Consider the following 26388-nt stretch of genomic DNA (forward strand, 5'->3'; position numbering starts at 1 on the left):
CTGGGTTACCCAGAACCAGATTGGAGGGTCTGCTTCCTGCTGCCGCTCTGCAGCCTGGACCTGTGGACCCTGGTTGTAAAGAGTAAATTGTATCTTAGAAAACCAGTGTCACCTTTTTTTCACCTTTTAGTTTTATATTATTTGTGTCATACATTTCCTATAATGGAAGTGTTAATTTTACTGTACTTTTTGGTACCTTTCGGGAATCTAATGTATTGTAAGGTATTTTACACGTGTCCTGATTTTGCCACGACCTGGATATTGAAGCTATCCAAGCTTTTGAAATAAAAATTTAAAAACCCCCAAGCCTGGGTGAGTGTGGGGTACACTGTGAAGGGGGGGCAGGTGCTCCAGAGCTCCAGTATCCTCCACGACCTCCTAAGGCATCCTGTCAGGCATAACCATACACTGTCTTCATCTTTGGTTAGTTTCCTTTAATGACTTGGCCCTGCATAGGACTTGCGCAGCTTTAAAGAAAGTGGAGCGGCAGAGGTTTGAGGCAGTTGTTCAAGGAGGTGAAGACAGTACAGTGAGGGTTACCACCTTGAATGGGGATGCTGGCCCAGGCCAGTTGGAGTCTGGAGCACCCTGGAACACCTGTGTTGACTTGCCATTGAAAACGGGATTCTGTCCCAGCGAAGTTGTGAAACCTAAAGACGAGAGGGGATACACAAAGGACCAGCTGGATCTGGGCAACAGTGTTCCTCCTGGTTGTCATGTAACGGCCCCATCTGGCAGTGGTATTTGCTGGCTTGGCTGGAGCGCCAAGTCTAGTGACAGACCTAAGATAGCTGGTTTTAAGATGGAGCCCTTGTCTGGGGCCTGGGTGGATACAGCCTCTCAAAAGTTCTGTATCTTATAGAGGAACTGGCTGGGGAAGGAAATAGCTTTTTCAGGGGTGAGAGATGTGGAGCTCAAGGCACCTAGAGCCTCCCAGTGTTGAAATTAACCTGTGGGAAAAGATACACCACTTGGAACAAATACAGGAGCTGCTGATGGATGGTAAGGAAGCCAGCTCTGAGTCTTCTGGGAACAAGAAGCAAGGCCACTTACCTAGAGAAAGATACCTCTCAGCAGGGCTGCCTCAGGAGTGGAGCCTTAGGGTCTCACAACTTCTCACTTTCTCTTCCATGTCTGAAAAATACCACAGGACCACTCAGAATGGTCCACCTTCAAAAATACATTCCCTTCTCCCAGCAGGTCCCGTTCCACTTCCAAATGTCTCTACTAGGGAGAACTGGGGGCAGTACAGTAGAAAGTAATCTGGTTGGGGATGGTGGGGTGGTTGCCCCTGGGCTGTAGGGGAGTCGACGGGAGACCAATGTGGTAAGGGATTTCACGTTGAATCCGTCCTGAGCGCATCTCATTTTAGCCACTTAGCAACTGAAAAAGCTGCTGCCACCTGTCTCAGGGAAGCTATGAGGGTATAAGAAGCTGTAAGATACAATGGAAATCTCCCACTGTGGTTCTGACAGTTGGGCCCAGCCCTGCTTTCCCTTGTCCTGCATGCCACACTGGTGCCTGCCCAGGGCTCCGAGTTTTGGGGGCACAGGCAGGAATAGGCCTCCCCACTCCTTGCACTGCTCAGAGGACACCTGGCTCAGCTGTTAGACTCCTGTCCCTGGGCATACTGGGAGGTTGTGGCTCCAGGCTCACCTGTCAGGATGGCATCTAGCTTTGCTACCACGTGTCGTGCGTTGTCCAAGCTGAAACACATCGGGGGCTTAAACTTTAGTACATTCCTCCCAGGCCCGTCGGTGCTCAACAAAATGTAGTTCTCCTTAAGCCTGTGAAGGTAGGACACAGCAGATCCTGCTGCCCACCGGCCAAGGGCACTTCATACAGATCTTCCAGACTTCGCAGCCTGGTGTTGGCAGCCATACTGCTCTCAGAACCCACCATAAGCCAGTTTCCACCAAAATAACAGCACTGGCCAACCCCCACCCAGATTCCTGCCCAACTCTGTGGCCTAGCATCAAAGACAAGCACAGCACTCCCATCTGAGGTGCCCTGAGGCTGCTGCCACCCCCCCACCTCCGCCCCCAGAGCAGGGGTCTTGCTTCATTCATCCCTAGAGGCCCAGTGTAAGCCAAACAGAATGGCCGTGGGGCTACAATGTGGATGTCAAGATGCCCTGCTTTTTTCCATTTCGATGTATGGTTTATGTCATGCATGGTTTACTTTTTGTCATAGGAAGGGTCCAGCATTCACAAATAGAATAGTGCAGTGAATTCATGTAACCTAGCTTCAGTAACTCCTGCCACCCCCTTCTCTACCCTGCCCCCAGACTATCTTGTAACTCCAGGCTGGACTATCCAGTTTTAATTTCCGGTTCTTTTTGGAAGATGACTACTCTCTTCAGCATTATCATTGGTACCTAGTAATAACTTTTAATAGTCCACATTTATACTTTTAACCCAGGAAGGTATTTTGGCCTCTCAGAGAAGGGGTCTGATGTGACTATTTACATTCTCTGACCCGCTGCTCTCATTTTTAAAGTGTATTACTTTTATGTAGTCTTATCGGGAACAGTGTCTTCAGCCTGCCTCTGGCTCCCTTATCCCATCCCGGTCTTCCTGGCACTGACAGCAGCCATGCTAGAAAGCCCAGGTTCTGACTTCAGATCCAGCTCTGGCTCCTCCTAGCAGGGTGACTGCCGGTGAAACACTGGCACTGCTTTCACTCAACTGGAGAAACTACACGGGGCTGGGGGGTGGGGTGCAGAGAGGGGTGCTTGTAAGGTGGAGAAGGTCAGGCTTGGCTGAAGAGCTGGCTCCCTCTTTCCCAGAGATCATTCTGAATTCCTGAGTCCTGAGGCTCCCTGAGAGAATTGGTGGGCAAGCTGGTGGATGTGCTTCAGCAGAAAGGCAAGGGTTGGGTGGCCATGCAGGAGGGGGTCAGCCTCCAAATCCATGTGGAGAGATTTTTACATCAATATAGTTTGTATGAATTCAAAACAGAATGGATGCACATTTTACAACTTGAATAAGAATGCACATCAAACACTAGATGGGTTTTCCAAGGTGGGGGAAGTGGGTAGGAGTAAAGAATGGAAGAAAAAAGGGAATAACTAAACAAGAAGGGGAAGGGTCCTGGGGCTCAAGTGAACATGCAAGCCAGGGTCGGGGGTGAGGGCTTCTGAGTCTTGAGATGCCGAGTCCTCAGACACTCCCCGCCGAGATGAGGAGCAGGAGTCCATCTGAAAACCTCTAGCAATAGGGAGTCTGCTTCTGCCACAGTCCCAGCTGTGGCTCTGGAGAAGCTGCTTCTCAGGCAGCCTGGGGCTGTGAAATGCAGGCTTGTGGCTGCCTGGGTCTGAGAGCTCCAGCAGCTTTGGTATTGTCTTGGTCAAAGTGGCTGCTCAGGCTGGGAATGGCCTGCACTCTGTGGGCCCAGCATATCTGGGGGCGTGGGTCAAAAAGGAGAGGCAAGGGGGGAGTTCTTTCCCAGTCAGAGCAGTAAACACTACAAAGGCAACTTGTTTCAAGGAAAAAATACCTGGATACCACGTAGTCAGCCTCTTCGGTTGCTGGCATTCTTGTGGCCTCATCTTTGATCAGATCCACACCAATGAAGAGCCCAACACCCCTGGAGCAGAAGGTGACATCTCAGGAGACAAGGCTTGAGGGACCGAGGTCCTTGCTTTCATCCGCTGCCTGGGTCTCAGCCAAGCCCCTGTCAGAAAGCTGACCAGGGCTCACACCTCTACCTTCCAGGGAGGCTGAGAGTTGTAGGAACCCTCAGAGGGTGGTCAGTACCAGGAACTAAATGATAGGGAGGAATCTTCAGTGTGGACAGAGTAAAGTCTGATTCTGGCTTTACCACCCCACCTCCCGCCAGGTGCCATCTTGGGCAAGAGCACCTATAGGTGCTTCAGTTTCTCCTCGATAAAAGTTGCCACCATCCCAGGTGGGGTGACAGGGTGAATGAAGGAACCATACCAGGCCCCTGGCAGATAATGACTGCTGTTTTTAGCCTCACCTGATGTCTCCAAGAATGGGATGTTTGGCTTTCTGCTGTCCAAGGAGCTCCATCAGGAAGCTGCCCACACAGGCTGCGTGAGCCTGCAGCTGCTCCTTCTCCAAGACATCCAGGACGGCCAGCCCCACAGCACAGGACACTGGGCTGCCCCCAAACTAAGCCAGGGGACAAAGGGCAGTTCAGGTGCCCAGCAGAGTGGGCCATGCCCCAGGGAGCGTGAGGGGCAGAACTGCCACACACATTCCAAAGGCAGATGAGGACAGGCATGAACCAATGACTCAAGTGTTCTGGGCAGCAGATGGGGTTCTCTTGAGGCCCCCATGGGTCGTCCCCGCCTTTCCAGGTACTAATGGAGATGCATTAGCAGGGATCCAGTAAGAAAGCCAGGGATGCAGTAGGTTCCCCAGGAAGATGCAAAAATCAGAAGAGAGGGTGTTCTGGGCATTCTCAAAGAACTGGTTTTTGTCAGAAGGCTTCCGGGTCCCATCTCATGGACTGGACCCAGGCCCACTTCATTGTACTACCCATCACCTCTTCCAAGAAGAATCAAGAGCAACATGCCAGAGCCACACCAGGAAAAGTCACTCTGTAGTTTTAGCTCACAGCTTTACCGGCTGAGCTCAAGGTAGATTTTAGGGCACAGATCACAAGCTGGCTGCCTGTGAGCCAAATGGAGCCTGAGGATTCATTTTGTTTGGCTTGTGTGGCATAATTAAAGGTTTTGAATTAGGTATTAATGTCTTAAAAGAAGAGACTTCACATAAAAATATGTTATGTCTGACTTAAACCTAGCCTATCTGGCTAGGAGACCTCCTACAGACCATCTTTTTTTTTTTTTTTAAGTGTATCTTAAAACCTTTACTGAGGTATAGTATACATACCCAGGTGGTGCTAGTGGTAAACGACCCACCTGCCAATGCAGGAGACATAAGAGCCCTGGGTTAGGGAGATCCCCTGGAGGAGGGCCTGGCAATGCACTCCAGTATTCTTGCCTGGAGAATTCCATGAACAGAAGGGCCCAGCGGGCTATAGTCCATGGGGCTGCAAAGAGTCAGACACGACTGAAGCAACATACATACAATAAACTGCATATATTTTAAGTGTATATAGTTCAGTGTGACTTGACAAATCTATGCTTAGTTGCTCAGTTGTGTCTGCCTCATATGACAAATGTATATACTTGTAGAAACTCCACTACCATGAAGATATAAAACATTTCTACCATTCCCCAAGCTTCCTTGTGCCCCTCTCCACTACTGGCCCAGGTAACCACTGACCTGCTTTCTCGCCACAGTTTTGCCTTTTCTGGAATGTTATATGAATAGAATCACAAAATATGAACACTTTTGTGCTTAGCTTTTGCTCAATGTTTTTAAAAACTTAATATGTGTATTGGTAGTTTGTTCATTTTATGGCTGTATAGTATTCCATTGTATAGACATACTACAATTTGTTTATCCAAATTCCTACTGATAGACTCGGCTTATTTTGATTTCTGTCTATTTATGAATAAAACTTATCAATTTATAATAAAGTCTTTTTGTTAACATATGGTTTCATTTCTCTTAGGTAAATACCTAGGAACGGAACTGCTAGACTGCTTGATAAACGTACATTTAACTTTATAAAAAATGTGAAACTGTTTTCCAAAGTGGTTGTGTACCATATTACACTTGTACCATTAGTCTATGAAATCCCAGGAACTCCACATCCTCAAAAACATTTGGAATTGTGGCATTTTTAATTGCAGCTATTCTAATGGGTATGTAGTGGTATCCTGTAGACCATCTTGGAAATTTGGGTGCAGAATCTCATACCTGAGATCATAAAAACCTTCCTAGGTGATTCTGCTATGAGGCAGCTTTCTGATAATGTCACAACAAATTATATGTGGAATGGACACGGGATGGATTGAGGTTACTAACTATATTATTACCAACTGTGAACTCATTACAAGGTGGTATGTTCCACTCGTAGTGTCAGTTTTTTTTTTTTTTGATGTGGACAATTTTAAAGTCTTTATTGAATTTGTTACAGTATTGCTTCTGTTTTATGTTTTGGTTTTCTGGCCTAGAAGCATGTGGGATCTTAGCTCCCTGACCAGAGATCAAGCCCATGAATTGGAAGGTGAAGTCTTAACCACCAGACTGCCAGCGAAGTCCCCACCCACAGCATCTTTGGTTTACAGTTGTGGCCTGGTCAACATGCTGAACTAGCAGAGCAGATAGGTCTTTTCCCCAAGATCACCACAGGGGAACAATAGAAGGAAAATGAAAAAAGCCCTGGGCTTTTTCCTAAATGCCCATAGTCCTGGGCATTTAAAAGGCCATGCAGATGTGTAGGGCTATGTTCATACCCCATGCTATGTGCATGTTCAGGAAGCCTGGAAAAGCTCTAAGCTCTTACCACCAGCTAACTTGAGGGTTCACAGAAGAAGGAAATAAAGGCTAAGGCAGAGCTGTCAACTGCTTGGCTGAGTGTTGAAGGCATGTGCCAACACACACATAGGGCCCCTTGTCAAAGACTGACACAGCTCTTGGTTTCAGGAATGTAAGATGTCTGTCTAGTCATTAGACGATCTCAAATCTAACCAAGCAGAGACTATAGTGGTCATGCATGACAACACAGACTTTACAGAACTAGTTTAGAAAAGGCAATATACAAACACAAACCATGAGGAAGAAAAATGATTTCCTACATTATATTATTTTAAATGTCTAATTTTCAACAGAAAATTGTGAATCATGAAAGCATGGTCCATATATGGAGCAGTGGTAGTGGTGGGGCAGGTAGAATCAATAGAAACTGTTCTAGAGGAAGCTCAATGATGGCCTCATTAGACAAAGACTTTTTCTTTTTTTACACAAAGACTTTAAATCAGATGTTATAAATATGCTTAAACACTAGAAGAAATAGTATCTAAAGAACTAAAAAGCTAAGCGTGAATATAGTGTCCTGCCAAATTTGGAATATCAATAAAGAAACTGAATTTATAAAAAAAGAACTCAATAGAAAAGCATAGTAACTGAAATGAAAAATTCACTAAGAGGTCAACAGCAGATGTGATCAGGCAGATGAAAGAATCAGTAAACTTGAAGATATGTCAGGTCTGAAAATCAGAAAGAAAAAAGAATGACAAAAAAATGAACAGAGCCTCAGAGAGATGTGGGACCAAACATTCCAACATATGCAAAGGAGAATTCCAGGAGAGGAGAGGGAGAAAGGAGCAAAAAGAATATTTGAAGAAACAATGGTAAAAAACTTACTAAATTTGACTAAAAGAAAAAAACCAAACCGAACCCCAACAACTATTTAAACATCCAAGGAACTCAATGAACTCCAAGTAGAATACTCCATACCTAGACACAACATAACCAAACTATTGAAAGACAAAAACAAAGAGGGTGGGTGAAATGGGTTATAGAATACATAAATCACAGGCATGTACTGTACAGCATGGTGACTATAGTTAACAATACTGGGGACTTTCCTGGCAGTCCAGTGGTTAAGACTCTGTACTTGCACTTCAAGGGGCACAGGTTTGATCCTTGGTTGGGGAACTAAGATCACACATGCCCGTGGTATGGCCAAAACAAGCAAACAGGCAGGCAGACAAGTAATACTGTACTATATACTTGAAAGCTGCTAAGAGAACAGACCTTAAAAGTTCTCATTACAAGGAAAAAACACTACCTTTTTGGTGAGGGATGCCAAGTAGACTTACTGTGGTTACCACCTTGCAACATACACAGATGTTGAATCATATGGTACACCTGAAACTAATATGATGTTGTATGTTAATTATACCTCAAAAAAAATATATTGAAATTATCGAGAAGCAACTCATCTCGTACAAGAGATCCTCAACAAGATTAATAGCTGATTCCTTACCATTGTTGTTTCTAGTTGCAAAATCATGTCCGACTGTTTTGTGACTCCATGGACTGTAGCCCATCAGGTTCCTCTGTCCATGGGGTTTCTCAGGCAACAATACTAGAGTGGATTGCCATTTTCTTCTCCAGGGGATCTCAACCCAGGGATCAAACTTGGGTCTCCTGCATTGGCAAGCAGATTCTTTACCACTGAGCTACCAGGGAAACCTTTCGGAAACCCTAAAAGCCAGAAGACAGTGGGATGACCTATTCAAAGTGATGAAAGAAAAATACTGTCAGTCCAGAATTCTATATAAAGTAAAAGTATCCATCAAATATAAAGGAGATGGGAATTCCCTGGGGGTTCCATGGTTAGGAGTCCACGTTCTCACTGCCAAGGGCCTGAGTTCAATCCCTATAGGGAAACTAACAGCCTATATCCTGCAAGCCGCATGGTGTGGGGGAAAAATTTTCAAAAAAGATAAAGGAGAAACTAAGATAATTCTAGATAATCAAAAAACTGAAAAAATTTGTCAGCAGCAGATCTACTTTACATGAAATACTTCCAGTATTTCTTCAGTGAAAGGACATCAGACAGTAACTGAAATCCCACAAGTAGGTTGAAAGTGAGAGAGTAAATATATGCCATGCAAGCAGAAACCAAGAGAGCTGGGGTGGCTATTGTAATATTCGACATAAAAGACTTGCAAGATTAAAACTGCTATTAGCAACATAGAAAAACATTTTATAATGATAAAAGAGTTATGTATTTATCAATAGAGCCCCCATCCAATTAAAATAAATAAATTTATATTAAAAAAATTAGAGCCCCCAAATACATAAAACAAAAACTGAACTGAAAGGAGAAATATAGAACTCAACAAAAATGGTTGGGAGTTCAATCTCTCATTTTCAATAATAAACTAGACAGAAGATCAACCAGGAAATAAGCCTGAACAACACTATAAGCCAATTAGATTTAACAGATATATACAGAACACTCCACTTCAAAAAAGCAGCATAAATACTCTTCTCAAGTGCACATGGAACATTTTCCATGATAGACTATATATATTAGACCATAAAACAAGTGTTGATATATTTTAAAAGTCTGAAATCCTAGAATGTATCTTTTCTCACCACAGCAGAATAAAACTAGAAACAAAGAACAAAGAAAAACTAAAAAATATGTAGAAATTAACTGAAACAATGGGTCAAAGAAGTCATAAGGAAGATTAGGACATATTTAGAGATAAAGGAAAAAAGCACAACATACCTAAACTCATGGGATGCAATAAAAGTATTGCTTACAGAAAACTTGGTATCTGTAAATACTTTTGTTAAAAAAAACTCGAATGAATGACCCCATGGACTGACTTTTCCAGGCAAGAGTATTGGAGTGGGGTGCCATTGCCTTCTCTGACTTTCACTTTAAGAAAGTATAAAAGAGAAGAGCAAACTAAACCCAAAGCAAAAAGAAAGAAAATCATAAAGACTATATAGTAGAAATAAACAGAAATATAGAAAAACAACAGAAAAAAAAAATCAACAAAACCAAAAACTGATTCCTTAAGAAAATCAACAAAATTGACAGACATCAGTTAGACTGACAAAGATAAAAATGAGTCAAATTATGAAGATCAGGAATGAAAGAGGATATATCACTGCCAATCTTATACAAGTAAAAAGGAGTTCCTATAGGGAATAATATGAACATATGTCAACAAGCTAGATAACTTCAATGAAATAGACAATTTCCCAGAAAGATAAAAAGTATTAACACTGCTTTGAGAAGAAATAGAAAATCTGAATAGACCTGAAGCTAGTAAAAGCAACTAATCAGTAATAAAAAAAAAATCCCACAAAGCAACTGGTGAATTCTACCACAATGTTTAAAGAATTACCACCAATCTTTCAGAAAGTCTTCCAGAAGACACAAGAGGCATGACCACTTCCTGCCTCATTTTTTGAAACCAGTGTTACTCTGATACCAAAACCAGACAAAGATATCCCAAGAAAACTATAGATCAATATCTCTTAAGAACTAGATGTAAAATCCTCCAAAAATATAATAACAAATTGAACCTGGCAACATATAAAAAGGATTATACACCATGATCATGTGGACTTAATCTCAGGAATGTAAATATTAACCATATTAATAGGATGAAGGACAAAAAAAATCAAACAATCATTACAATAAATGAAGAAAGAGAATTTGACAAAACCCAACAGCTTTTCCAGATTTCCCTGGTGGTCTAGGGGTTAAGAATTTGCCCTCCAAAACAGGGGGCATGGGTTTGATTCCTGGTTGGGGAACTAAGATCTCACACTAGATCTGCGGGGCAACTAAGCGTGCGTGTCACAACTACTAAGCCTGTATGCTCTGGAGCCTGTACTCTACACCTACAGAAAAGCGTGCACCCTAGGAAAGCCTGTGGATCACAACTAAGACCCAATACAGCCCCCCAAACCCCAAACAGCCTTTCATTATAAAAGCTCTCAACAAATTAGGGAAAAAAGGAACTTCTTCAACCTGATAAAATGCTTCTATGAAAAACTCACAGCTGATACTATACCCGATGGTGAAAGACTGAACGTTATCTCCCTAAGATTAGGAACAAGACAAGATGTCTACCTTTGCTATTTCTAGTCAACATTATACTGGACATTCTCGGGCAGTTAGGCAAGAAAAAGAAATTAAAAGCATTCAGAATAGAAAGGTACAAGTAGACTATTTCTATTCATAGATGACATGACTGTACACAGAAAATTCTCAAGAATCTGTAAAAAACTATTAGAGCTAATAAATGCACTCAGTAAGGTTGCATGATATAAGATTGATATCCAAAAATCATCTACATTTCTATATACCATAAATGAAGAATCTTAAAGTAAGATGAAGAAAACAATTCCATTTATAAAGCCATAAAAAATAATACTTAGGAGTAAATTTAATACAAGTAGTTCAAGACTTTTACAGGGAGTTCCCTCCAGTCCAGTGGTTAAGACGCCATGCTTCCACTACAGGGGGTGCGGGTTTGATATCAGGTCAGGGAACTAAGATCCTGCATGCTGTGTAGTGCAGCCCCAAATTTTTTTTCATCATTTTATGAAGAAAATTATGAACATCACTGAAAAAAATCAAAAGACCTACATAAATGGACAGATATGTTTATAGATTAGAAGACTTAATACTGCTAAGATGGCAATACTCTCCAAATTGATCTACAGCTTCAATGCAATCACTTATCAAACTCCAAGCTGCTTTTTAGATGGAAATTGACAGGCTGATTCTGAAAATTCACAATGAAATGCAAGGGACCCAGAACAGACATAACAATCTTCAAAAAGAAGAACAAAGACTAGAGGACTAACAGTTCTTGATTTTAAAACATACTACAAAGTATAGTAGTCTAGACTATGTGGAACTGGCAAGAGGGTAGATATACAGATCAATAGAACACAGCTGAAAGTTTATAAAGAAACCATTAAATCCATATAGCTATGATTGATTGATTCCTGACAAGGGTGCTAAGACCACTTAATGGGGTAAAATATAACAAAGAATAGTCTTTTCAGCAAAAAAGTATTGGGACAACTGGATGCCAAGTCGAGTAACTCCAGCTCATACCATCTGAAAATTAGCTCAAAGTGGATCTAAGACCTAACTATAAGAACTAAAACTAGAGAATTCTTAGAGGAAAATACAGGTGTAAATCCTCCTGATCTTTGATTAGGTAATGGTTTGTTAGCTATGACTCCAAAGTACAAGCAACCACAGAAAAAATAAACTGGACTTCATCAAAATTAAAAACTTTTGTGCTTCAAAAGAAGACAACTCAAAGGGAGAAAATTTTATGTTTGATAAGAACATAAAAAAACTAGTATTTAGGATATATAAAGAAATATTAAACTCAGCAAAAAGAGGAAAAGACAAGTAACCCAATTTAAAAATGTGCAAAGGATATATTATTTCAAATACATATGTCATATATATTGGAATCTCCTTCAAGAATCACATCCTTGTCATGGCAAAGGGGCTTGTGTAACTCAATAAAGCTATGGCCCCACACCTTGTAAGGCCACCCAAGCCAGATGGGTCACAGTAAACAGTTCCGACACAACGTGGTCGACCGGAGAAGAAAATGGCAACCCACTCCAGTATTCTTGCCATGGGAACCTCATGAACAGTATGAAAAGGCAAAAAGATATGACATTGGAAGATGAGGCCCCCCGACTGGAAGGTGTCCAATATGCTACTGGGGAAGAGCAGAGGGCAATTACTAATAGTTCCAGAAAGAGTGAAGCAGCTGTGCCAAAGTGGAAACGACACTCAGTCGTGGATGTTTCTGGTGGTGAAAGTAAAGTCTGATGCTGTAAAGAATGATACTGCATAGGAACCTGGAATGTTAGGTCCATGAATCAAGGAAAATTGGACATGGTCAAGCAGGAGATGGGAAGAATGAATGTTGACATCTCAGGAATCAGTGAACTAAAATGGATGAGAATGGGCAAATTTAATTTGGATGACCATTATATCTACTACTACGGGCAAGAATCCCTTCGAAGAAATGGAGTAGCCCTCATAGTCAACCAGAGAGTCTGAAATGCAGTACTTGAGTGTAATCTCAAAAACAAGAGAATGATCCTGGTTTGTTTCCAAGGCAAATCATTCATCATCACAGTGATCCAAGTCTGTGCCCAACCACTGACGCCAAAGAGGTTGACCAGTTGACCTACAACAGCTTCTAGCACTAACACCAAAAAAAGATGTCCTTTTTATCATAAGAGATTGGAATGCTAAAGTAGGAAGTCAAGAGATACCTGGAATAACAGGCAAGTTTGGCCTTAGAGTACAAAATGAAGCTGGGCAAAGGCTAACAGAGTTTTGTCAAAAGAACATGCTGGTCATAGGAAATGCCCTTTTTGAACAACCCAAGAGATGACTCAGTCTCTGAAATCAGACTGATTATGTTCTTTGCAGCCAAAGATGGAGAAGCTCTATACAGTCAGCAAAAACAAGACCTGAAGCTACCTGTAGCTCAGATCATCAACTCCTTATTGCAAAATTCAGGTTTAAGTTGAAGAATGTAGGGAAAACCACTAGGCCATTCAGGTATGACCTAAAAAAAAAATCCCTTATGATTATACAGTAGAGGTAATGAATAGGTTCAAGGGATTAGATCTGGTAGACAGAGTGCCTGAAGAACTATGGATGGAGGTTTTTAACACTGTATAGGAGGCAGTGACCAAAACCATTCCAATAAAAAGAAATGCAAGAAGGCAAAGTGGTTGTCTGAGGAGGCTTTATACATAGCTGAGGAAAGAAGAGAAGTGAAAGGCAAGGCAAAAAGGGAAAGATACACCCAACTGAATGTAGAGTTGCAGAGAATAGCAAGGAGAGATAAGATGGCCTTCTTAAATGAACAATGCAAAGAAACAGAGGAAAACAATAGAATGGGAAAGACTAGAGATCTCTCCAAGAAAACTGGAGACATCAAGGGAACATTCATGCAAGGACCAGCATGATAAAGGACAGAAACAGTAAGGATCTAACAGAAGCAGACAAGATTAAGAAGAGGTGGCAAGAATATACAGAAGAACTGTACAAAAAAAGTCTTGATGGCCCAGATAATGATGATGGTGTGGTCACTCATCTAGAGCTGGACATGAAGCTGGGCAAAGGCTTCATGGGCAAAAGCTGGAGTGTGAAGTCAAGTGGGCTTTAGGAATATTACTATGAGAAAAGCTGGTGGAGGTGACAGAACTCCAGCTGAGCTATTTCAAATCCTAAAGGACAAAGTTGTTCAAGTGCTGCATTCAATATGTCAGCAAATTTGGAAAACTCAGCAGTGGCCACAGGACTGGAAAAGGTCACTTTTCATTCTAATCCCAAAGAAAGGCAATGCAAAAGAATGTTCAAATTACTAAACAACTGTGCTCATTTCACATGCTAGCAAACTTATGCTCAGAATCCTTTAGGCTAGGCTTCAGCAGTATGTGAACCGATAACCTCCAGATGTATAAGCTGGGTTTCAAAGAGGCAGATGAACCAGAGATCAAACTGCCTATATTTGTTGGATCATAGAGAAAGCAAGGGAATTTCAGAAAAACATCTACCACTGCCTCATTGACTACTCTAAAACCTTTGACTGTGTAGACCACAACAAACTGTGGAAAATTCTTAAAAGAAATAGGAATACCAGAGCACCTTACTTGTCTCCTGAGAAACCTGTATACAGGTCAGGAAGCAACAGTTAAAGCCAGACATGGAACAACAGACTGGTTCAAAATTAGGAAAGGAGTACGTCAAGACTGTATATTGTCACCGTGTTTATTTAACTTATATGCAGAGTACATCAAGAGAAATGCTGGGTTGGATAAATCACAAGCTGGAATCAAGATTGCCAGGGGAAATACCAACAACCCCAGATATGAAGAGGATACCACTCTAGAGAAAGTGAAGAGGAACTAAACAACCTCTTGATGAGGCTGAAAAAGGAGAGTGAAAAAGATGGCTTGAAACTCAGCATTTAAAAAACTAAGATCATGGCATGTGGTCCCATCACTTCATGGCAATGGAAGGGGATAAAATGGAAGCACTGACAGATTTATTTTCTTGGGCTCCAAAATCACTGCAGACTGTGACCACAGCCATGAAATTAAACGATACTTGCTCCTTGGAAGGAAAGCTATGACAAACCTAGACAGTTTATTAAAAACCAGAGACATCACTTGGCTGACAAAGATCTGTATAGTCAAAGCTATGGTTTTTCCAGTAGTCATATATGGATGTGAAAGGTTGGGACCATAAGGAAGGCTGAGTGCTGAGGAACTGATGCTTCTGAATTGTGGTGCTGAAGAAGACTCTTGAGAGTCCTCTGGACTGCAAGGAAATCAAACTAGTCAATCCTAAAGGAAATCAACCCTGAATACTCATTGCAAGACTGATGCTGAAACTGAAGCTCCAATACTTTAGACACCTCATGTGGAGTCTACTCACTGGAAAAGACTTGATGCTGGGAAAGATAGTAGGTAAAGGAAGAGTGGGTGGCAGAGAATGAGGCAGTTAGGTAGCATCACCAACTCAACAGAAATGAATTTGAGCAAACTCTGGGAGAGAGTAGAGGACAGAAGAGCCTGGTACGCTGCAGCCCTTGGGGTCACAAAGAGTTGGACACAACTTAGCAACGGACCAAGAACAACAACATATTGGAATATATATGTCATATACATTGGAGTGTGTGTGTGTGTATGGCCGATAAGCACATAAGAAGATTCTCAACACCACTGGCCATCAGGCAAATGCAAATCACATTAAGATACCACTTCACACTCACTAGTATGGCTATGATAAAAGATAGAAAATAAATGCTGGAGAGTATACAGAAAAATTGGAACCCTCATAAATTGCATGTAAAGTGGTATAGCTGCTTGGAAAAAGTCTGTCATTCCTTGGAAAGTTAAACTTAGAGTTGCCATGTAACCCAGCAATTTCATTCATAGGTATATGCTCCAAAGAATTGAAAACATATGTCCATACCAAAACATCCACACTGAATGGTCAACTGCAGTATTACTCATAATAACCAAGGAAGGAAAATAGCTAAAACGTTAACTGAAGAACAGATAAATGAAACATGATATGCTCATACAATGAAACATTATTCATTCAATAAAAGGAATGAAGAACTGATTCATGCTATGACAATGGATGGACCTTGAAAATATTGTGCTTTGTGACAGAAGTCAGACAAAAACAGTCACATATTGTGTGACTCTACTTATGTGAAATGTCAAGAACTGGCAAATCTACAGAGACAGAAAGAAAGTTAGTGATTTGCCAGGATTTGTAGAGAGAAGGCAATGGGGAGTGACTGCTAATGGGTATGGGGATGCTCTGGGGGGGGATTGAAAATGTATAATAACGAAAACTAAGACAGTGGTAATGCCTGTACAATGGACTTCCCTGGTAGTTCAGCTGGTAAAGAATCTGTCTGCAATGCAGGAGACCCCGGTTTGATTCCTGGGTCGGGAAGATCCCCTGGAGAAGGGAATGGCTACCCACTCCAGTATTCTTGCCTGGAGAATTCCATGGACAGAGGAGCCCTGGAGGGCTACAGTCCATGGGGTTGCAAAGAGTTAGACACCAGTGACTAACACTTTCACTACTTTCATACAAGTATGGAATCATTATGTTGTACACCTGAAACAAATGTCAATTATAACTCAATCAAGAAAAAGATTCAATTCCCAATGAAGATACAAAAACAAAAATACACATATACTGGGAATTCCCTGGCAGTCCAGTGGTTAGGGCTCTGTGCTCTCACTGCTAATGGCACAAGTTCAATCCTTGGTAGAGGAATTAAGATCCCTCAAGCCAAGTGGCATGACACCCCTTAAAAATACACACACACTTAATAGCTTCATAATATCTGAAGTAAAAATTAATAGTATTATGAGAAAAAGTTGATCATTTTTCATCATAGTGTGATATTTAAATAATCCTTAATTATTAATAGATTAAGTAGAAAAAAAATCCAGCAAGAATATAGAAGATTCAAACAACATAATTAACAAGTGTGACTCAAGAGATATTCAGAGTCTGGCAAACAACATTTAGAGAACCCACAATTTCCTAAGGACATGTAGAACAATCAAATACCAGATCACCTCACCATATTTTACAGAAAAAGTATCAAAAGAAAAAGTGGTAATAAGTCAGAAGTTAGTAAAAAGATTTGAAAAAACTAGAACTGAATGATAATGCAGTGGTTCTCACACTTTTGGTCTTAGAACCTTTTATACTCCCCAAATTTGTGAGGAAGCTGAAAAGGTTTTGTTTATATGGGTTATATCTATTAATTTGATGAAAAAATAATTATATTTACCAAAAAATTAGTGAGTAGTAGTGAGAAGGCAATGGCACCCCACTCCAGTACTCTTGCCTGGAAAATCCCATGGATGGAGGAGCCTGGAAGGCTGCAGTCCATGGGGTCGCTAAGAGTCGGACACGACTTCACTTTCACTTTTCACTTTCATGCATTGGAGAAGGAAATGGCAACTCACTCCAGTATTCTTGCCTGGAGAATCGCAGGGACGGGGGAGCCTGGTGGGCTGCCGTCTATGGGGTCGCACAGAGTCGGACACGACTGAAGCGACCTAGCAGCAGCAGCAGTGAGTTTTGTTTGTACAGAAGCTACCATGGTGCTTCCTGGTCTGGAGGTTTTACTCACCGTGTTGAAGTACTCAACGCCAGTGGCTTCAAATGCCCTTGCCACAGCTTGTGTTGTGGCCACGCAGGCTACAGGGTGGCCATTGCCTATGGACTTGCCCATGGTGACAATGTCGGGGACGAAGTCTTCCCCCTGCAGCTGGAAGGCCCAGAAGTGCTTGCCTACTCGGCCAAAGCCCACTTGAATCTCGTCTGCAACAAAGACCCCTCCGGCCCTGCGGATGTGCCTGTGGCAGAGGACACACGGCTGATGGGAGACTGTGGTGAGAGGGAGCAAACCAGGAGCTGAGATGTCCTGGGACTCTGAATCCTGGTGTTGCCAAAAGTAAGGTGGGGTCCTGAGGCAGGTATCTGGCCTTTTGGGAGCCACTATTTCTTCAGGGACTTTGACAACTCCGGCAAACAGGCCAGGCTGAGGTTGGAATTTGGAAGCAAGGCTAGGAGACCCCACCCTCAGGCAGCCTCTCCCACCTACTCACCCTGCCACTTCTGGGAAGTAGCCAGCAGGGGGAATGATCTGCCCTCCCACACTGGGCAGAGATTCAGCAAAGAACGCTGCAATCTGTGGAGGAGAAGGGAGTGGCGCTGTGGTGGGGCTGAGCGGCAAGCTGGTGCATCCTCTGATGCTGGCTCAGTGCTGGCTCCAAACATGAGTTACTGTTATCACCGTGCCCCCACTTTGGGCTCCACATCCTATGCAATGAAGTTTTTTCAGGCCTCAAATCAATTTTTACCACCTGGCAGTAAGACCCCCTGTACTTAGTGTGTTCCAGATGAAATTCACTGACTTCTCCGCCATAAACCTGTTCCTTCCTTCCCCCGATAAGGTGAATCCCATTCCTCCTAATTAGGACAGAAATCTGGCCCCATCCTTGATCCAGCCTCCTTCTTCACCCATCAGCTGGCAGAGCTTCTGACTCTTATCCCTGTAACATCTTTGTACCCTCCTTCCCCATCCTGGGCAGATCTGCTAGTTTCTGCCTTGCCCTCCTGCAGCTGCTTTCTAACTGGACATCTCTTCCAGTCCATCCTTCACCGGCCACCAGGGTAATGCCTCAACCCAGACACTGAGCTCATCATTGTCCTATTTAAAACCCATCACCGACCCTTTTGCTTACGGCAATGACTTCCAAACTCTGCTCTGCCTTGGAGCTGTTTCAGAGGCTACTGCTGCGATAAAGAAAGGACCAGTGGGGTGGGAAACTGGTCACCCACCCATGCTAACCTTCAGAGCAATCTCTTATTAAATCTACTTGATTTAATACAAGTAGGTGCAGAGCATCTGAAATGCGTAAGCCAAGTTTCCCAGCTGATTCTGCCAACCTTTTTGGCCGGTCTTTTCTGTATATCCTGTGTTCAGTTGCCACTGTTTCAGCAAAGTCTTCTAGAGAGCCTTCACACCAACTGCTAGCTGCCTCCCTTCTACTGTTGCTGTGGCTGCTGCTCTTCCAGGTAAGACAATCTCTCGTCTCCCCACTGCTCAGGCCAACAGGGCCTTTGCAGGGCACCATGTCAGACTGACACCATTCAAGTGCATCCCCTGGTCCCATTACCTTCTCTCTTAAAATTCTGTAAAGGTCCCCTATAGCCTCTAGCCCCTCGGCTAGAAGGGCACTTGCAGTCCTCTGACCTATGGTCCCGCCTGCCTTTCTAGGCTTATTTTCTGCCGGCACAGCCTGACTCTGCAGTCACATGGTTTCTGCACAGGCCACTGGGCTGTTGAAGATGCCTTTGTCTATCTCCTACCCTGCCTTGAGTGGCTAATGCCTATTTACCTTCTATTACTAAAATTAGTCAGTACCCGCTTCTCCCCCGACAGGCCCACCTTCACACCCACACCAGTCCAGCCTGGACCCGGGACTCTAGTAATGTCCAGGATATATCTTTACCTAAACTCTCAATTGAACAATTAACCCCGCTCCTAGATTCCCACAGGGCAGGCCCTGGTTCCAATTTCTCTCAGGGTTCCCAAGATCCAGTCCAGGGCAAGCAACATTTGCAGCTTGCTGGACCAGAGCTGCATGGATACGGTTACCTTCCTGCCCTTCTCCTGTGCGCTGCTGACCACACGTTTCACCTCACTGGCGTAGGCCATAGCTGGATTGGGGTGGTCTTCCCGGTAGGGGCCCCGGTAGGTATCTGGGAGAGGTGCCTGTGGGGAGGGACAGCGTCACGTCATCCAGGCTGGGGTGCAAGCACCAACCTGTTGCCCACTTGAGCAGCGCATACCACGTGGACCCACTCCTTCTGCCCATCCAGGTCCCGGAACTTGTAGGGGCTGATGTCAATCAGGGAGCTCAGATGACCGTGATAAGCACTGGGGAGGAAAAAGGAGAGGGGACTTAGGCTCGTACCTCCTGGCCTGGCCTTGACCACTGTCCATCCATCTCAGGAAACAGTCAGGCAAGACCAAGCTTTCTGACACAGCCCCCAAGTCCTGGGGCCAGGAATGAGCACAGGTCTTGGAGTCAGCAAGCCTTCCTACAAGGCCACTCATTAGCTATGTAATGGTGGCTAACTGTTAAAATCTTTGGGTTCAGTTCTCTCGTCTGTAAAGTTGGGGCAGGGTGCTCTTTCTCTCTTGTGGTTGTGATTTTAAATGTGATAATGCTCTAACCCTGTGCCTGGGTCTTGCACACAGCAGATACTAAATACACTGGGAGTTACAGTTTTAATACCTAAAATGTGGGACCAATTCTCACCACCTTTTAAAGCATTCTCTGCTTCCCAGAAGCTGTCATAATCGAAGAGATGCCAGGGGAAAGAGACGCTGGGTATCCGCATGGGGGTGTCTTTGTGGCCAGGTCCTCGTGATCCTCTGCAGGCCCAGGCCTCTCATCTGTCCTTCCCAAGGCACCTAAAGTCAGAGCCTCACTGATTCCCAATAAGCGGCATGCCCATGCTTCTGGAAATGGCACTTACTGATCTAATACCACCACATCCCAGTGTCCTGTGTACTGGCGTGCCAGCCTCAGGGCCAGGTCGTTGGCTTCTGACCTATGACAGAAAAGGTGAATACTTCTTGAGCAGCTGTTCAGGCCTTTCCCTCCTGGAGAACTGCTTCCTATAGAGAAACCTGGAGGGGAATGGAGGAACCCTTCTAGCAGCAGGAAGATTCTTAGGACACCATTCATTAGTCATTCACTTATTCATTCAATAAATATGTATCAAATGCCTTCAATGTGCTAGGAGCTGGGGGCGAAAATATTAAGTAAAACAGGCAGGCCCTGGCCTTCTTGGAACTTACGTTCTAGTATGTGTCACGGAAGCCCTAAAACGAAGACAGAACGATCATTTGGTAAGCACTACAATGGACATAGGGTGTCAAGAACTAGAAGGGGCTCTACCTTTGATAAGGGGTGTTAGGGGCTTGAATCATGAATCATGTCCCCCCAAATCCATGTGTTGAAGCCCTAACTCCTAATATCTTAGAATGTGATTGTACTTGGGGACAGGGCCTTTCAAGAGGCGATTAACTTAATATGAGGCCATCTGTGTGGCCCTAAACCAATATGACTGGTGTCTTTAAAAGAAGACATTTGGACACACAAAGAGACATCAAGGATTGTGCAGGATTGGAAAAAGGCCATGTGAAGACAGCGAGAAGGTTGCCACCTGCAATCAAGGAGAGAGGCCTCAAAGAAACCAAACCTGCCAGCACCTTGGATTATGACTTCCAGAACTATGAGACAACACATTTCTGTTTACGCCACCTTGTCTGCAGTGTTTTACTATGGCAGCCAAAGCTGACTAAGGCCACACCTGTAGAGTCTTGAGAAAAAAGTTCCTATGCAGAGTGAGCAGCACACAAAGACCCTGTGAAGGAAAAGAGCTTGGGAAACCACAAGACGACAAAAAAGGCCAGGAGAAGCCTGAGAGAGGAAGTGAGGAAGACAGGTAGGGCTGCAGAAGGAGCCTGGGTTTTCTTCTCAGTGCCAGATGAAGCCATTGTCAAGTTTTAATCAGAGAAGGGACATGATTCAGCTCCCATATGAGGAGGAAGCCTCTCTGTGTATCTAATGGAGTAGAAAGCAATTAAGGTGCAAGTGAGGAGAACTAGAAGGACACAAAGATGAGAGCAGGTGGTGGCCGTGTGGATGGAGAGTCGGATGGAGTTAGGAGCCAACGTGCAGACAGATGTGACGGGCTTAATGCAGGGCTGGAAGGAGGGCGCGTTGCTAACTTGAGCAGAGGTGCACACTCCTCTGTCATTTGCCAGGAGAGAGAGGGTGGTGGCGGTGAGGCACAGCCGGCCTTCTGGGGAAGGTCTGGGGCAGCTGCCTGGGAACGTCAGGGAGAGCGAATGCCACAGTCCCACGCCAGGTGTTAGTGAAGCCGGTCAACTCTTGTGTCTGTTGGACAGGTGACGTTAGACATGTTCCAAAGTCAAGTGGGTGGTTAGAGCCTTGAGACAGAAACACACGGGGAACATCTGGGTCTAAGATACAAATGTGGGAGTCAGCAGCATGTGGACAATATAAAATACACAGGAATGGATGAGATCAGGAAGGGAGAGGGCCTCAGAGAAGATCAGCCCTGAGAAATGGAAGGGGAGGAATCGGCAAAGGAGATAGAGTAGCAGCCAGAAGCTGGCAGGAAACCAGAAGCATGAAATGTTCTGGCAGCAAGACCAGAAAGCACTTTCAGAGAGTGGTAACTATCAATATTACTGAGACACAGGAAGACAAGGGCAGCAAAGAGACCAGGTCTCCTCACTCCTATGCCTCATTATTCTCTGTACTCTTCTATCCAGGGCACACTGGGTTGGTTCTGTGTACATGCCTTCACCTGCCATTTCGGCTGCCACCACTACTCCCAGCGTAGCATCTCCTGTCACCCAGTCACTAAACTGGTGCCTAATGGTGTCCATTCTTGCTCTCCTCCAGCCCTGGTGACATCACTTACCTGATTAAAGCTCTCTGATGGCTTCCCAATGCTCTTAGGATAAACAAGTACCTTACTTGACTAAAGAAGCCCTGAGTGACGGGCCCTGCCTCCCTCCCCAGCGTCTTCTCCCACACTCTGCCCTCCCTCAATGGCTGTCTTTCAGTTCAACTGTGCAAATACTCGTCCCGCCACAGGGCCTTTGCACAGGCTCTTCTGTGTGATGACCAACCTTGACAAGAATACTGCAAACGGAGTTGGCAGCAACCTTTCTTCCTCCTCATCCAGGTAGCCCCCAGTCAGTGCTTAGCCTAACATTACTTCTTCAGGGAAGTCTTCCCCAACCCTCTCAGAGGAGGCCAGCCCCCCCCACTGCTTCTGCTGCTGCTAAGTCACTTCAGTCGTGTTCGACTCTGTGCAATCCCATAGACGGTAGCCCACCAGGCTCCCCTGTCCCTGGGATTCTTCAGGCAAGAACACTGGAGTGGGTCGCCATTGCCTTCTCCAATGCATGAAAGTGAAAAGTGAAAGTGAAGTTGCTCAGTCGTGTCCGACCCTCAGCGACCCCATGGACTGCAGCCTTCCAGGCTCCTCCATCCATGGGATTTTCCAGGCAAGAGGACTGATTCTCTGTACTTTTCCTCTAGACCAAGACTCCTCCTTGTTATTTTGTATTTCTCTGAAGAATCTTGGATGTTTCCCTTCCTTATGGAGCTGCGATTTTGGCTGTAGCTCCCAGCACCATGCCCCTATATTCTTAAAGCAAACAAAGATACATATTACCTTGGTAAGCCCCAAAAACAATCCTACAAGGGAGGTAATGGCACCCCTTACAAAGAGAACAGGAAACTGAATCTGACAGAGAAGCAGCAGGGCCTGCAGCTGGGAAGTGTGAGTGCCCAGCACACTGAGGGCGGCCTCTCCCCAGACTCAGTTGGTTACACTATGCTTTGCCCATGTGAGCAAATTGCTGCCTCATCTTTTTACTGGGGGCTGGCCATACCATAGTGCACTTACCCAGAATTCAGGAAATAAAACACACAGAGCTTCTCTGGCAGGGTCTCTGACAGCCTCTGCGCGTAATCCACAATGTTGTCGTGCAGGTATCGGCTGTTGGTGTTGAGCACCTGGTTCTGTTCGTGTGCTGCTCGGACCACGAGAGGATGGCAGTGCCCAACTGCAAGAGGGCCACCTCTATCATACGGCTGGCTCCGATCAGCCAATCCCTCCAGGCCTCCCCCAGCCCCAATCTGTAAACCCAACTAGAGGAGATGCAGTTATGGAGGGAGAGGTAGAGAGGAAAGAGGGGAGTCTGAAGACAGAGGTGCCAGTCTGGAAGGGAAGCCCTAGAAAGGAGTCCTTGAGATTCTGGCAGAAGGCAAAGTTCTCTAGCAGAAACCTGATCTAGAAGAAGCTTCTTGAGGCCTTGCTCTTGACAAAGATGGGGGGGGGGGGTGGGATTTCGGGGATGAAGATGGCATTGGGGTGTCTGCTTGACTTTACCAGTTAGGGAGGCTGGAGGTAATGAGGGCCAACAGCCAAGGATTATAACCAGAGAATGAAGATGACTGGTGGCTCGCCAAGTGTCAGCCACACTCAAAGCAAGTTACATGAATTAACTCAATCCCTCCAAATGTCTGGAGGTGTGTACCTAGTATCATCATGTCCATTCTGCAAATGAGCAAACCGAACAGAGACTGAAAACTTGCCCAGGACCACAGAGGGAGTAAGTGGAGGACAGGGATATGAACCCAGGAAGCCTGAAACTGAAGCCCCTGCTTTCAGCTCTACTAACCTCTAATTTCCCTACTGGGTCACTAGACTCCCGTTCCTTCCACCAGCTCTGGTGGCCTCATCTGGTTAACTGAATTCCTACTTAAGTTTCCTCGTCCAGGACCTGAGATGGTTACCAGGGCTAAAGCCTTGCTGTGACTGCCAGGGCCTGGCCAGGGTCCTGTTGGGTTGCTGATCATGGCTAGGCTGACTGCTGTTCTCTGAACTCACCATCAGTTCCAAGTGGAACTGAACCGCTAGACTTAGGTCTTTGACTCCTGCTGGTTTAGCACAGCTTTAGTGGTATTAAGTCACCTAGTCATGTCTGACTCTTTGTGACCCCATGGACTGTGGCCCACCAGGCTCCTCCGTCCATTGGATTTCCCAGGCAAGGATACTGGAGTAGGTTGCTATTTCCTCTTTCAGGGGATCCTCCCAACCCAGGGATTGAACCCGGGTTTCCTGGACTGCAAACAGGCTTTTTACCATCTGAGCCACCAGGGAGGCATTTTAGCACAGCTAGTGTTTGGATGTTTCCACAGTTTCCATAGAAAGACTGGGTCTCCTCTGCACATGGATGCTGGCTAAGTTGAACCTGAGTTCCCTGCACCTCTCTGCAACCTGAAGATTACCCCTGAACTAGGTTCTGTCTTGGCATCCTCTTCTGCCCCATCCTGAAGTGTGATACTGACCGTGAGCCACATTGTTGATGCAATCGATGTATTCTGCCCCCTGTTCATCATACATGTACTGCCCTTGGCCCCGGACAATCTTAATAGGATCCTCAGGAAAAAAGAGTCTGCAGGAATTGCTGTAAGGGACAGGCAACAAATGGACAGCCATGTCTGGAGATCTGAAGGATGAAATCCACCCATCACAGGCCTCCCCCAACATCTTCCCAGTTTCTGGAAAGGACAAAAGCTTGAAGGGCAAGGTGTTGTGCCCCTGCCTCCAGTTCCCCCACTCCACAGGTGGCTGGAAAGGTGAAGGATGGGTTAAGAAGTTGCTAAAACTAAAATTGTTTGTCATTTGAAGACTATGTGGCTTCATACATATATGAATGAATGTGCCCAGAGTTCTCTGGGTCCTGGAAAAAGTGGTTGGTCCAGACCCACGGACTCCCTAGGGCAGTGTCTCTTTGCTGGGAGAGTGAAGAGGGCTGGCTCTCGGCCCTAATGGTCCTTGCTTGCCAAGCCTGCTGCCCTGCTGGGGGCCAGGCCCAAGCTCTAGCCCAAGGCTGCCTCACGCTCCATGTTCCACCAAGAGCCCCTCAGACACAGGTCAAGGGTAGACTTTCTCTAAGGATGCCTGTGAGCCGACTCCCCCCACCCCCACCTTTCGTCTGGACTTTCAACCCCTAACTGGGTCTCTGGCCGGCCCCAGGTCCAGAGAGCAGGCCACCACTGAGGGAGGTCTTCCCCGGCGCCCGGCTGCAGCTGCGAGGGTGGGTAAGACGCTGCGGGGGAGGCGCAGGAAGCGACCGCCTGCCACAGGCTGAACGCCGCAGGGTCTCAGGGGCCGTAGGCTCGGGAGCCGGACGAGACCCGGCGGAGCTGAGGCCTGCAGCTTCCACGCCGGACGTGCGTACATCGTACGCGCCGCCCCCACGCTGCTGTCTCTGTACCTGAGCAGCCGCCGCCTCAGGGCCAGAGTCGCGGCCTTCCCTCGCTGATCCGCCGCCATAGCGCTCGCGGGCAGTCCCTCCGCGACGCTGGGCGGAGCGCCCGGGCTCCGCCCAAAGCCACGCCCCAGCAGTGGGCCCCGCCCATCGCAAAGCCCGACTCCGGGCTCCTGTTTGCCCCGCGGCCCCGCCCCCAGGTGGTCTCTTAGGAATTTGTTCCTTAATTAATTTGGCTAGGGTCTGGTGGGCTCCTCACCCCAGCGAAGTTCCATAGACAGTCCCGAGCGGAAGCTGGGTTTGTGCTCGCCTTGCCTAGTGCTGCCCCAGCTCTGGTTTCCGGACAAATCACCAAATCACTGACCTCGCCCTCCCGACCGCTGTGGTTTCCTTCCTCGGGAAGTGTACCCTGGTGATCCCGCCGCTGCTCCTGCACCCGAGGGGGCTCTGAGCTTCGGGAGGCTTCACCTGGAGCCTCAGGCCGAGTCCCTGAGTTGCCTTCCCCCCGCAACCCCCGGCCCTCCTCCCCGAGCATAAAATGGGATGCACCGTAAGCTTCCCCTGGGAACGTGTGACAGACAGGCCCCCAGCATGGTTTGGGTCTCAAGGCAGGCGAAGTCCACGAGCAGCAGAAAGGGCACCACTGCACAGTCCTGTGAAGGAGCAGCAGAAAGGGCAGGAGAGCACAGGGCCACTTGCTGGGGCTTGCTGAGGAGGTCCTGGGCGTGACTTCTGGGACTCCTGCTGGAATCCAGGCAGCGTGAACCCGAGTTATAGGACCACTATGAGAATCTTACGGTGTTTAGGAAGAGAGGTACGAGGTCTCCTGAGCCTTTTCCACGGCCAGGAGACGGAGGCTCAGACAGGAAAACGGCTTGTTCTTAAACACATAGCAAGAGTGAAGCGAAGGCTGGACTCCCAACTCTAGGGAGTGAGAGAACGCGCTTAAGGGATTGGAAAGCAGGATACAGAGAGACAGCCCCTCCTGGAACTTTTTGCCCTGGTGAACCCTAGAATCA

General features: G+C 45.7%; 1 protein-coding gene across 2 annotated transcripts; it reads right to left on the reverse strand.

Moving 5' to 3' along the window:
• Positions 1-307: 307 nt before the first annotated feature.
• PHYKPL (5-phosphohydroxy-L-lysine phospho-lyase) lies at positions 308-25448 on the reverse strand. 2 transcript variants are annotated; one of them, XM_052642435.1, is made up of 13 exons: positions 25376-25448; positions 24444-24562; positions 22996-23155; positions 20017-20091; positions 19324-19411; positions 19130-19246; positions 17574-17656; positions 17096-17321; positions 3982-4136; positions 3499-3588; positions 1657-1787; positions 1054-1134; positions 308-650 (listed from the first exon to the last, which is right to left on the reverse strand). In XM_052642435.1, the coding sequence occupies exons 1-12, from the start codon at positions 25432-25434 to the stop codon at positions 1085-1087; spliced, it is 1353 nt and encodes a 450-aa protein (XP_052498395.1). In that variant the 5' UTR covers positions 25435-25448; the 3' UTR covers positions 308-650; positions 1054-1084. The 2 variants fall into 2 exon arrangements, with proteins under 2 accessions (XP_052498395.1, XP_052498394.1); XM_052642434.1 differs by lacking the exons at positions 308-650; positions 1054-1134 and having other exon boundaries at positions 1601-1787.
• Positions 25449-26388: the final 940 nt, after the last annotated feature.

The sequence above is a fragment of the Budorcas taxicolor genome, chromosome 7, assembly GCF_023091745.1.
Source record: "Budorcas taxicolor isolate Tak-1 chromosome 7, Takin1.1, whole genome shotgun sequence".
NCBI classification, from domain to species: domain Eukaryota; kingdom Metazoa; phylum Chordata; class Mammalia; order Artiodactyla; family Bovidae; genus Budorcas; species Budorcas taxicolor.